The following is a 14,096-nucleotide window of genomic DNA, read 5'->3' as shown; positions in this document are numbered from 1 at the left end:
GCGCATGCGTCAGTTCACGTGAGCCGCTTGGTGTTCTTGCATCGAAGGTTCCCAGCTGTACTGGTGCCATCTCGTGTAATGTCAGCTAAGACCCGGCACTTAAAAGTTTCTCTCGCAGTTTCAATGAGTTTGTGCCAAACACCACCCTGACCATCTCATCTTCCTCTGCATAAGCACAGTCCTTCACCCGTGAACATTTACCGGCAGTGTTTGTATTGGATTGCCGCTGATGGACGGCCTTATATGGGCAGCCACTAAATTACAAACGCTAGTGGCAGCCTGTCTATGAACTTAATTTAATATAAACTTACGGTTCACGCCGTGCTTTGTTTCCGCAGTAGCTGTACTTATGAATATGCTTGTATGCATCATTTGCTTCATAATGTTTTTCTGCCTTCTCAATTGTGAAATGGCGTTTTGTGCTCATCGCTGTTTGGAGTTCTTCCTTGTTCTCTACGTACTTACGTAGGAGGCGTGATGATGTCACACGAAAACTCCGCCCCCCACGGCCATCTCCAACTCAAGACTCCATTACATTATATGGGGAAAAATAGCTTCCAGTTATGACCCTTATGCGTAGAATTTCGAAATGAAACCTGCCCAACTTTTGTAAGTAAGCTGTAAGGAATAAGCCTGCCAAATTTCAGCCTTCTACCTACACGGGAAGTTGGAGAATTAGTGATGAGTCAGTGAGTGAGTGAGTGAGTGAGTGAGGGCTTTGCCTTTTATTAGTATAGATTATACCATAGAATGCACAGCATAATAGTAAACTAAATGTAAAAACATTGAATAACACTGAGAAAACCTTGAACAACAGAGAAAACTAACACTGTAAGAGTTTGTGCTATAGCGCTACGAAGCGCTCTCTAAAAACACTTTTTTTAATGAGTTTTAAGGACAGGGGGAAAAATTATCATTTGAAAAATCCGTAATTTAATAAACCACCAAGAAAAGTAACATTGCAACAATGCATGCTACGAACCAATCGCTGTAAACGTGAAACGTAGAAGTGAATTGGAGGTTAAAATCCAATAGAAAAAAGTCTTCATTAAATACAACAAAGTTAAAACAATGCTCGAATCTGTCTCTTTAAAAACAAGCCTGGTGCATTCTTTAACTGCCTTCTCGGTTTTATGTGTCCAGCCCACTCTCTCTCTCTCTCTGTCTCACTCTCTCGCGTGTGTGTGTATGTGTCTGTGTCTCTCTCACGCGCATCTGTGTGTGTGTGTGTCTCTCGTGCTTGCGCATCTTTTTGTGTGTGTGTGTGTCTTTCTCTCGCGTGTGTGTGTGTGTTTCTATCTCTCTGTCTCTCTCTCTGCACAGGGAGAGACTGAACACATGCGGAAATCATTGGCGCTTACAAACCGAAAGGGAAACTGGCTATTTCGTATACCGAGTCTGTGGTCTTGAACAGACGCAAAAGTTTGGCAAACTTTTTGGTCGTAAACCGATTTGTACGTGTTCTGAGATGTTCGTGAACTGAGGTTCCACTGTACTTGCATTATTACCCAGCACATGTGTATATGACATGAATTAGGCCTGTGAAAAGCTTTATCTGAAGGGTACCAACACTAACATCTTCCAGAAACTAACTATCTTGCAGAAAACAGTGGCCACAGATTTGTTTTTTAAATTTAAGTCTGCTTATTTAATAAAAATTCAAATGGAAGAGATCAGGCAATTAATTATGTTTTTAATTCAGAACAGTAATAGGTCTCAGAGTTACCATGTGCAATGCCTATAAAATGTTTTCACAACATTGAATGAATCACAGTAGATTTAATTTGGCCTTTTTGACACTGATCAACAAAAAGACTTGTTAATGCCAAAGTGAAGAAAGATCTGTAAAGTGGTCTAAATTAATTACAAATGTAAGACACATAATAATTAATTGTTTAAGTATTTACCCTCTACGGGTCTGTATACACTTAAATCATCAGTGGTGTAGTCAGATATGCCAATAAAATACTTGGTTGTTAGAAATGTTTTTTGATGTCTTGATTTACCTTGCAGTAGGAAAAGCAAAATGCATACAAATGTTCTTTCTTCTGCAACTTTTGGAGAAAGCAATTTTTATAGCAAACGCTTATCCTGTAGTTTTATTGTCCCCCTATTCTGCCATTCTAGTTGCTGCCAGTTCAAAAAGAGGTTGATTCTCTCCTTCTGTCTGTCAAAAGTAAAAATGAAAAAAGAGACAATATGCTGTGAATCACAGTTGGTTATGTTGTATTACATTGTCTTTTTGACCAAATTCTTGAGTGGAAATGTAGTAAACAATGTTCACAGTAATTCAGGTTATGAGTTATGTTGCTGTAGTAATGTGAATTGAACAGAATGCCAGGACATTGGTTTTGTGAGGTGACAGTTTTGTTGCTCTTACATGTGTCTGGTTAGCTTTAGGCCTTTAGTACTTGCTCCTTTTATCTTAAACATTGGTTTAATCTATAATATTAATGTTAGTATTTTTGTTATGGGTTAAGTCAGCTAGAAACACTAGCTAGACTGTATTTTAATTTTAAATAAAATAAGCTGTGATAAATCACAAATATTTATTGGCAATTTTAAACATTAATAATTTATTAGAGATTGTGGACGGTTGGAAGGATACTTGTGGACATCAAGGAAGTTTTGGGGTGCCAGCAAGGTCATCCCTTTGAATCCTAAACAAATAATGTCAAACAAAATACGTGCACGATGGACCAAAAAGGCAGTAAAACAGAAATAAAACTGGTCTTTGCGACTCTTTCTTCCTCAATAGAGTGGACCTTTTTCAGGAGCATCGTTCTAGTCGCAAATCAGATCAGTATTGAGGTGTCTGGTCCTTTATAGGACTCCGGCTGGAAAGGGACAGATTATACTGGGTGATATCGCTTACCTCTGATTTCCCACTGCACATTTGTAACAAGATCTAGGTATCAATTCCTGTGTATTCAAAGTCCTAACAGAGTTTGCATGTCCTTTTTTGGTCCTTTCTGGGAGCTTGAATTTTAAATTAATTTGTGACTCTTAAATTGTCACAGCATGGTAGGTGCATGAGTAGGCTCACTGATGCATTATTGTTTCATTCAGGGTTGATTCTTTAGTTATGCAGTAAGTGATTTTGTTTTACTGCAACCTTCAATGTGAAACAAGCAAGTTAGGAAAATATTTGCTTAAATGTCCGTGATTTTTAATAATTCAATTGTTTTGCTTGCAGGATATTCATAATTTGCTTCAGAGGTGGTCAGAGCATCTAAAACTTGCCAGTATAATCTTCTTACGAGCGTCCAGCTACAACCAATGCTTTTTCTTTGGTGGAAAGACCCCTGCATTAAAAAAGGGTGACCCACGTATCCAAAAAATTCCTTTTCCTTCATTACAAGCCACCTTCCGGGACACCCAGAGAGTCCATTGCATGCTGTCCACTGTTCATATTTATGGTAAATAAATGTACTCATCAGTTTAGGAATTAACTTTTGTGTTATTATTGTTAAATAATGTGTGGGATTCTTTGCACGCCTTTTAGTTTTCATTTTATGGAATATCTTGGGAGCCAAAGTAATTTTAATGTTTTTATTTCTTACCAAAACAATGAGCCAATTTCAGTTAACTACAGAAATTAAATTGGTGCATCATAAAAATAACAGTCCTTGTAATATGAACAAGAAAAACAAAATGTCTTTCTTACACTTTGAAAATGTTTTGTTTGTATTATTTGCCAAACTTGTTCATGTTGAAAATCTAGTGGCTTTTGTCATATATTGTGATTATATGGTGAGATGCAATATAATGAAGCATAATACACTTTTCTGTTAAATATTTTAGATTTTATTGCTTTTGTGCTCCTTTTCATTTATACATACTATATAAATGCAGCATTTAATGAGAGCCAAATTATACCCTTATGCATAACTTTAATTTCTTTTATAGAGAAAGACATCGAAACCTCCCTCATAGGTTTTTCAAAGGCAACTTGGAAAAATCTGCCCAAACCATCAGAGAAGGCTGATGCAGACTGCAAGGACAATTGTGAGTTGCCAACAATGCTAAATGAAGTGTCTTACTCAAAACAATACAGGTGTAGTGCTTAATAAAACCAACAGTTGCACAGATCATTTTATTTACCTTAATGTCCTGAGATTATCAGTTTAATTTCAAGTACATTATTATGCTAATTAGTCAGTGTTCCTAGAAATCAATATTAGACAGCATCCTCAAGAATACGTTAAAGAAACAGCACAAACAGTATATCAAGTTTCAATCCGTATTTTACAAAAAAACATCAAATATGAATCGAGCTTTAAAAATGCAGATAATTTGTGAAAGTCCATTTTATCATTATGTTGCATGATAAATATAAAGGTTTGATTTTCTTCACTGCAGTATTTTGTAGATGTTACACTAATAGACTTTCCTGATTGTGGTATCATTAATCTCAAAACAATAGAAAGTGGACAAAGGACAACAATGAACAATTTAAGTTCTTAACTTTATTCCTTCATTATATAAAACTGTTCTCTTATCTTAATGTTTTATTATTTTTAGGCTGTGTTAAAGAAGTATTGCCTCTTATAAGCAAATAAATATATTTTAAATTTAAATATTTGAATATTTAACCCAATGTTGTTTTTTTGTTATTCAGTGGAAACTGACGAAAGTACTGAAGATGATGATCCTGTGTTTGAGACAATAGACGTCAGTGTGTCAACTCTTCATTTGAAGGAATACGAAATATATCCCCACAACAAACAAAGGAAGAAGAAAAAGAAAAATTATCTGACTAATAGTAATAGTTAAATAAAGAAATTGTGCATATAACTAAATATTAATGGCCTTTTTTGAAGCACTAAAATAAAAATCATCTCACCAGAAGGGCAAGATGGCCTACACCAGGCCTAGATGACATATACTCTAGAGACTGCAAAAATGTGCATTTTTATTTATATGTACTTTACAGTATTTTACAATAAAAGTTAACTTAATAAAATTTACATGAGTACATTGTTAAGGTGATTATAAATAATCATCATAAAAAATTCTGGGAATAACTTCTATAAAAGTACTTTACATTGTCCTTTATAAAATGAAAGCATTAATACTTTATAATGAACTCAGATGTGTGGCTAGTAATTATAATTATTTTGTTTTTTGTTTGCTAGAAGTTAACACTTATGATATTGCTATAATATCTTCTTCTTCTTTCGGCTGCTCCTGTTAAGGGTTGCCACACTGAATCATCTTTTTCCATATCTTCCTGTCCTCTGTATCTTGCTCTTTTACACCCATCTTAGGCCTTCCTCTTTTCCTCTTGCCTAGCAGCTCTATCCATAGCGTCCTTTTACCAATTTACCCAGCATCTCTCCTCTGCACATGTCCAAACCAACACTATTTTGCCTCAGTGACTTTGTCTCCAAACCATCCAACCTGAGCTGACCCTCTAATGTACTCATTTCTAATCCTGTCCATCCTTGTCACGCCCATGCAGATATTAACATCTTTAATATGTATGGCTCATCAAATATGGTCTACTGTTCATTGTAATGGGCAGTGTTTGATTGCTGTCAAATAATATGGATGATCCATCCGCACCTCTAGGGGGCCATGGAGCTTATGGATTTCATCTTATTTGAATAGACAGTGGCCCGGTGTGGTGTGGAGATTTCTGCCAGTTTGTGACTTGTTCCACTCGAGGAAATAACAACCTCAAAATGCTGTATTCGAATGTTAAAGACACCTTTAATGTATTCTGTTACCTTGTTTAGGCAAATTTGACCAGAGCCCTATTCATCTTATTCCCAGCTACAAGTCTGTTATTAGACACCAACTTGTTCTCATGATATTGAGGAAGTAGAGCCTGAAGGCTGAAATGGCTCAGAATGACTGAAAATGATGTGCAACTTACATGGGGACGATATTGAGAATCGCTATCACTGCATCACAGACACAGTCGTACCCACAAAAAAAGTGTGTTGCTTTCCAAACAACAAGCCCTGGATTACTAAGGATCCAAAAGGACACCTGAATGAGAAGAAAAGAGCATTCAAATCCACCGACAAAAAGGCTCTGAAGGACGTAGTTTACAGCATGTGCTAAAGAAAAAGCTAAGTGAAGGAATTGAAGCTTACAAAGCTAAAACAGAAAACAAGTTCTCTGAAATTTTCATGAAGTATGTTTGGAATGGACTGATTATAATTACCGGACTCATGCAGTCCAAGGTTAGGTGATAGAAGGAGATGTGGAGAAAGCTAATACCCTGAATAATACTCAGTGCCACCTTCATCAAATGATAGATTTTCCCTACTACTGCCACCTTCATCAAATGAACAGTCTCACCACACCATTCCTACTATAACACCTCCTACCACATCAACTGGAATGGACAGTGACAAGTCCACTTCTAACCATGAATGTGGACTGTCCATACCTGAAGACCTTGTAAGGAGACAACTGAGGAAGCTACACACAGGAAAAGCTGCAGAGTTCTTGAATTCTTATTGTTGACAAAATTTGTGGTGCCCTCTGTCACCTGTTGAGTTTGTCCCTAAAGCTTCAGAAAGTGCAAGGCAGACACTTCATTGCCTAATGACTACAGACCAGTGGCACCTATGTCTCACATCATAAAGACCTTTGAGAGACTGGTCCTGGACTGTATGACTCCTCTGGTGGTAGACCTCCTGGACTCACTGCAGTTTGCCTACTGAACAAAGATTGGAGTGGAGAATGCAATTAACAATTTGTTCCACAAGGCTTATTCTCCCCAGAAAAAAAAACTGGCAGCATTGTGAGGATTATGTTTTTGATTTCTCTGGCGCATTTTATACCATCCAGCTATCCCTGTTAAGGGGTAAGCTCAGAGATATGCAGGTGTCCTGGATAATGGACTGTCTGTCAGGCATTTTGTGAGACTCAAGGACTGTGTTTTCTGATCCAGATGTGAGTGACACTGGAGCACGGCAAACACGAGTCCTGTCTCCTTTTCTCATCACTCAATACACCCCTGACTACAAATATAACACCAGGTCATGTCACTTCCAGAGATTCTCAGATGACTTTGCACTTATGGAGTGTATTGATGAAACGAAGTATAGGAGGCAAGTGGTGAAGTTTGTTTCTTGGTGCAAAGAGAATTCTCTGCATCTTGATATCCGTTAAACCAAGGAACTGGTTGACTTTCAACACACAAATAGCCTCTATCTGGTCACTATTCAAGGAGTAGATGTAGAGGTAGTCCACACTTACAAGTCTTTGGGGGTCCACATTAAAAACCGGTTGGATTGATCTTGTAACATAGAGAAACTATATAAAAAAATGGCAGAGTAGGCTCTGTTGCCACCCAATCCATGCATGCATGAGCAGAAATCTACTGTTACGACAGTGACCGATCAGTGTTTTTTAATTTTGTGACACAATTCCCCATCCAATTTGTCTTGTGCATGCACTCTCTGCTTAATAAAGATTACTTTCACAACATGTCCCAATCTGTACTGCGCATATCTAATGTTTTTTGACACACATCACTCGTCAAATTTGAATTGTACTTGCGAGTCATTTTTATATTGCCCTTTATGTCCACCTATAAGTGGACGTCTTACTGAAAAAGATGGCAACTTTTCAATTTTATAACGTCTTGAAAGAATGTTTGTCAACTGAAAAAATGAACTCCAGTCGAATGAAGAGGAGGTGAAATGAAATACGACATGAGTTTGTGAACTTTATAATGGATATGTACATCTTTTTGTAAGTATATCGTATTGATGAATAAGGCAATTAGGATTTTCATTTTCTGTTACAATACCACCTTCGTAATATCGTGGTCGAAAGGTAAAAGTCATGTTAATTTCCTTATTAGGGTTAACGTATTAATGTATTCATGTCATTCTTTTCGTAGCACCCTGTTAGCATTTGCTTGTATGTTTTTTAAACATTTGTCCGCATTTTTTGATCTTAAAGAGTGAACTGCAAGCTAATAATTAAGCAAAACAATGCAATCTAGGTGTTGAATTAGAAATAGAATTAGGAGTGCACGTCTGACACATGACAGGTGTAAAGTGTGCCCTCCAAAGCCATCACTATTTTTTATTATGTTGATATCAGATTACATCAATACAACAGTTTAATACATAATATAATTAACAAATATATAATGATGAAGGCTAAATTACATACAAGAGTAACAACAGCTAAATTATTACATGAAAGAAGGATGCAGATAATAGCATTACAAATAAACCAGCTCAGAATATTTCACGTTTTAATTGCTTTAGTGTTTTTTCTATTTTTTAAAGCTATTTCTAGCATATTGATGTCCATACAGAAGGATGTAATAGAGGGTCTAATATTCTGAACCTTACACTTATGTTTATGATATTTACTGGCAAGGAAACCACAGTTACTACATTTTCTAACATTTTGTCTTCAAAATTGCATACAGAAAAAAACAAAACCAGTAATTAAACAGACAAGAGATTTTTTGTCACTCCACTCTAGACCAGTGTTTCCCAAACTTGGTCCTGGGTACCCACTGTGGCTGCAGGTTTTTGTTCTAACCAGCTTCTGTTTTTAATTGAACTCCTGGGCTAATTAAGTGAACTGTTATTTCCCAAGTTGTGTGTTTTGGGAAAAATATAAAAATTAGAAAGCTACGTTTGCTAAAATATATATATATATTAAAATGTACCAAGCAGTTATATAGGAATAATGTTCTTTTTTCTTTTTAACAGTATTTTCATCTTGATTTTTCATTCTACTTTTCTAGGTCTTCTAATTGTTTAATTAATCCATTATTTACTAATTAGTGGGTCTGATGCTAAAGTACTTGCAGCCTTTGATTATTCAGTGTTGTTTGCCAGCGTGTCGGCTCTGCATGTTTTTAATTGTCATTAATAAGATACAACAAAATGGAAAAACTGCACAGAGAAAGAAATATAATGAAATCTACAAAAGATGGTTAAGCATTTAAATCTATAGCAAAAGCAGAAATATTTCTAAATGTCTTATATATGTAAAAATCATGCTGCTGTGCTTTTCTGAATGTCAAATAAAAGAAAAAAATACTAGGTAATTAAATGAGCTCAGTGTTATTAGGTGTTGTCACTGATTAGGAATCTGGTTGGAACAAAAACCTGCTGCCACAGGGGCTCCCCAGGACCAAGTTTAGAAAACACTGCTCTAGACAGTAACGGAAAGAAATCTTTCTAAAACATTTTAGAATAGTAAAAGAAATGTGAGAGGGGAGTAATCTTCATTTTGACAAAAAATACAATTTTGGGATATATTAATGTCATACTAATGAATTAATTTATTAGTTGGGTACTATGTATTCACAATTTTGAAATGGATTTCTTTAATTCTTTTACGGCTGTTGATTTATTTTCCTTTTCTCCCAGGGAGATCTCAGTTTTCTAAAAAGCAAACAATGCAACGGTTTTACAAGTAAATCAACATAAAACGTCTGTTGCTGGTGCTGTGGCTGCTCTTGCCACCTGTTTGCTGTTTCTGGTGGCATCTGCTGCAAAGGAGTGGCAGTGGTGGGTTATCTGCCATGCCATCGTCACCCAGTGGCGGCAGTCATCGAAGTGCAATGCAGTCTCGTTTCTACCTCTTGTCACTGTAACTGGCAGTCCTCCCAGGAGAACGTTGTTGTAGGTGATTCAGCTACACGAACATATTCATCATTATGATCACCTGGAGAGCAATCGGCTGTTGCTGGCACCTCACTTTCTTTTTTGATCTTGCTCTCCAGATTACATGCAGCAAAATCAGAGTCCGACAAGTCAGAGTCCAATTCAGCAATAATACGTAAGGTGTGCACAGCTATGCTTCCCCTTATGGGGACTGAACCTCACATGTCAAAACCTTGGAAAGCTAAAACCTCTGACGTTGCGCCACGAAAGCTGGTTTATTTTGTAGGGTGAACATTCTCATTATGGTCAACTGATGTGGAACTAAAATTAATATGCAGTATTGTCAGTTGTGAATCCACATGAACAGTTCAGCTCGAGCTGTTCTGTAAAGTGGATTTTTTTTTCCATTAAGCAAATGCGGAGTGTTTCACCACCTGGTCCCCGTTTCTGGCTTGAATTACGTGTGTGTGCGTATTGAAAAACATGTTACTTATGTTTTTGTGCTAATGACTAACAACAGAGATGCAGTCTGTACAGTTAAACAGCAGCTCTAGTCTGGGAATGCTAAACTGAAGTAGTGAGACTTCAGCCGGGATCTGAAAGCTGAAACTGACGAGGCATGTCTTATAGTAGCAGACAGACAATTCCACAGTTTAGGGGCCCTGTAACTAAAAGCTTGACCTCCTGCTGTTATTGTATTAATTTTGGAATCATAAACAGACCGGCATCTTGGTTTGTAAGTCATAATAAGTTCAGAGAAGTAAGCCGGACCTTGGCCATTTAAGGCTTAATATGTGAACAAACAGGTCCTAATACACCATCCAGAAGACTAATCCAAGAACACAAGGCAACAACTTCACAGAAAACCGTAAATCCAAACAAATAGCAATACTCACATGATTCCACAATAAATGAATGCCCTCTGGCTCCTGAGCCTTCTCAGCAGATTTATATAACCAGAGGGAGGACTCAGGAGTAGTGACATCTGGCTAAAATTTAACAAATGGTAACTTAAATTAATGATGCCCAGCTGTTGCACTCTTTTTTTATTTATTGATTTTTTACTCTGTCTAGGCCCAGTTGTGTGGTGGATGCGGCAACACACATATTCCCAACCTCTCATCCTCTCTCCGGGCAATTTGATGGTTATGTAAAGATAATACTAACACTACTAGTAATACTACTACTAATAATTATATTAGTTTTTTGGACATCAAAATTATATGTGTAGGAAAAATTAGATTTGGGGATCACATAGTCATTTAGGATAAAGTGTGATTTCAATGTGAATTTTTTTAAATCCTTTGAGACCCTCCCCAACTGTGCTACATACTGAAACATGATTGATGCATCTGTTGGGGTTGCTTGTCAGTCCTCAAGGCAACTACAGGTTCGTGATACCAAAAAGGCAACTGCAAGTTCACAGCCTCACCACATAACATGCCTGTTGCCCGATGGCCACTGACTTGGCCCTGTCACTGCTTGTTTGCTGTGTCTGTGTGTATTAAAGTGGTAGCTCCCATTTGAATAATTACCCTGACCGTTTCTGTTTTGATTGGAATAAAGTTGGTTTTCTTGAAGTCATTGGACTTACCATCTTCTCTTGGGTCTAAGACAGCGACTCACATGTCACACCATATTAAAATATAACATATCTTAAAAAGTTGAATAAAGCGTTAATAAATGTCAGAAACCTGTTCAGGCGTATCAGGAAACCAGATAAAGGTCAACTGAACAACAAATTGTACTGAAAGATGACTGAGATGACTAAGAAGTCAGCAGATGTCCTGTGAACAACCAGAATGAACAGTTGTTACGTACATTGAAATGTCAAGGGTGGTGGCTCAACCCAAAGATTAAAAGAAGGACCAGAAAATAATAAAATAGGCTTTTATTTTTTAAGTCACTTGGGTGTAAACCAGCAAAACAACAAGAGTAAAAATGTATGCATTTATTGATGCTGTATGTAAATTAAATAGTTTATAAAATGAACCTCTTTCCTTTGTTTCTCCGATCATTCTGACCATGCTGTAATAGATTGCTGTGATGTACTGTATGCTCCCTCGAGGGCATTTCCTGAGGTGTAATTAAATGATGCAACAGCCAACTTTTTCTCCTGCCTGATTATATAGAAAAGCATATTCTTAAAGTTGATGATTTGCATATATTCAAAGAGAATCATGAGCATATATGAAAATAAGCATTATATCTAAGTGCACGCTAGTATAGTAAGGGTTAAATCACAAAAAGGCCTGTGCCTATATATTTTTTATGTTTGTGTTATGCTAGTGTCACACACGTGCAAATAGGAGGCAGCTAAAGGGCTTGAGTAATTGTAATGTCACATCAGACCAGGGGACGGCAAGATGTGCTGTCTTTCTCAGTTCCTTGCAGACCATTCCCGGGAAATCCCACCAGGTTCCGGGGCCTTTGATGACATCACTTCCTCTACAGGCCTTTAAAGCCCAGTTTGACAGTTCTGTTTTGGACTCAGTCTTGTGAACATTTCTGTTAAATTATTTAAACTTTTTCAGCCAAGATATAATATATGGGTGGCTGCCCCAAACCTTTATGATGTCTGGAGTGAATTACTTGTCACACTAGAAACCACCAATATTTTATATGTCAACGTCAGGTATGCAAAGATGGGCTGACAGGCAACACGATTGTGGTGAGCTGAGGACTGGAAATAATGGTGGCAGGTACTGGATGGGTGCAGGTGGGCATGATGGTAGAGTGCTACACTCATTAGGCTGGGAAATATTGGTGGAGCTAATTAGAAGCATGACCTAGGCAATGGAATGTTGGGAGTGAGATGAGGGTGACAAATGAGCTAAGTGAGGTAAGCTCTTGATAAGAACTGTAAGAAAAGTAAGATGGCCCCATTGCTGGATGTTCAATTCACCTGAATTGAGCTGTATATGCATTGCACAATAAGGTTTGATTCTGCTGCCTATCCTGAGGCTCTGAGTGCCTACTTTGGGCTAAGGGTGCCCATCTCCGCTTTGACAATTGCTGACTCAAAGGTGTTATCAGATTTGTCCTGCTTGAGAATATGTTTCTTTATTTAATTAACATGACGACGTCTACCACACCTGGCATGGTTAATCCTGATATTAAAATGCTATTCAGGAAAAGAACAGAGCTTTCTAGTCTCCATTAGAAAAATTGTGATGAGAACAGGCCATTCAGTCCAACAAGCTCATCCATCCTGTTCACCTAGATTGTCCAAAATTATAACAATATTGTCCAAAATTAGAACCTAAAGAATGAGTTGTCAAACTAGCCACACACAACAAAAGATAAAGCCAACCACTTCACAGCCTTGTGTTTTCAGTAATTAGAGGCAGAGTATGCTGACATTTCAGGCAGTTTTGGTGTAAACAGATAACAACACATGATATAACTATTGTTTTTTATTGTAATTTGCTTCAATTTAAATTTTGTTTAAAAATGGCTAGAGATGTTCACTCAGCTGTTAAGCAACTCCCTCATGGATCTTGCAGAAGAATAAGTTCCATATTTTTGAAAGCCTTTCTTTTTAAAGCGTGGTCAAAGTTGCAAATTGCCATTACAGGATCATTGGTAACTGACAGCCAATTATAGCCAATAAAATCCACAGAGTACATCCTTGGGAACAGTAAAGAGGCTTTGCTGATGGCTATTATTACTAGAAGGGAAAATTAGCCCCGATGGCCAAAAATGACCCATGAAACCACAGAATAAGCTAGCTGAAAGTTACATGTCATTATTAGAAGAAAGTAAGACATTAAATATAATGGTAATGAGGGTGGCAAAATGTAACAGTAAAAAGTGCATTTTTTGTTTGTAATCTGAGCATAAGTACCTTTTTTAATTTGCAAATGTACTTATGTACGCTGCCAAAAACTCTGAAATGTATAATTTTGCCAAAAATATACTTAAATACATACTGCAATACTGTACTTGAAATGGTAATTTGCAAACAGATCATATTACATTTGCCTTATTCAAAATGCCAGCCACAGCAGAATTCTGCTAGTTCAGCATTGTTGTGATCAAGATGGTGTACAGTAGATGCTTTAGATATATCAGAGTAACAGAAAGTATATTAATACAGTTTTAGAAACACTAAAACAATACAGTATACCAATTCACTGAAAAAGAAAACCTTTATATCAATACTTAATATTCAGTCAGTTAAACTCAGATAATATATTTTTTAATTACCATGTGTTTTTATAAGTGTTTACCATAGCTGCAATGTTGTTTCTGTTGAGCAGAAAGGTTCCCCTCCAACTAGCTCAAAGTCACAAATATAAATGATATGTATGATCAAGCAATGTGTTCTTTTATTTTTATTAATACAGTCGATTCCGGTTAATTGGACCATTGGTTAATCGGACCAGCCGCTTATTCGGACCGAATCTTAAAGAACCGAAACAGATCATATTACATAAGCCCAGTTTGACAGTTCTGTTTTGGACTCAGTCATGTGAACATTTCTGTTCAATT

At 36.9% G+C, this 14,096-nt stretch overlaps 1 protein-coding gene across 1 annotated transcript in view; it reads left to right on the top strand.

Moving 5' to 3' along the window:
• The window catches only part of ankzf1 (ankyrin repeat and zinc finger peptidyl tRNA hydrolase 1), a 70,822-nt gene extending 65,852 nt beyond the window's left edge, over positions 1-4,970 (top strand). The window contains exons 8-10 of the mRNA XM_039755960.1: positions 3,197-3,419; positions 3,910-4,008; positions 4,622-4,970. Coding sequence (XP_039611894.1) covers positions 3,197-3,419; positions 3,910-4,008; positions 4,622-4,776 — 477 coding nt within the window. The 3' untranslated portion in view covers positions 4,777-4,970. The remainder of the gene's footprint in view (positions 1-3,196; positions 3,420-3,909; positions 4,009-4,621) is intronic.
• The last annotated feature ends 9,126 nt before the right edge of the window (positions 4,971-14,096 follow it).

Source organism: Polypterus senegalus, chromosome 6, assembly GCF_016835505.1.
Source record: "Polypterus senegalus isolate Bchr_013 chromosome 6, ASM1683550v1, whole genome shotgun sequence".
NCBI lineage: Eukaryota > Metazoa > Chordata > Cladistia > Polypteriformes > Polypteridae > Polypterus > Polypterus senegalus.
The sequence above is the reverse complement of the archived record's forward strand: the minus strand, read 5'-3'. Positions and strand labels throughout refer to the sequence as shown.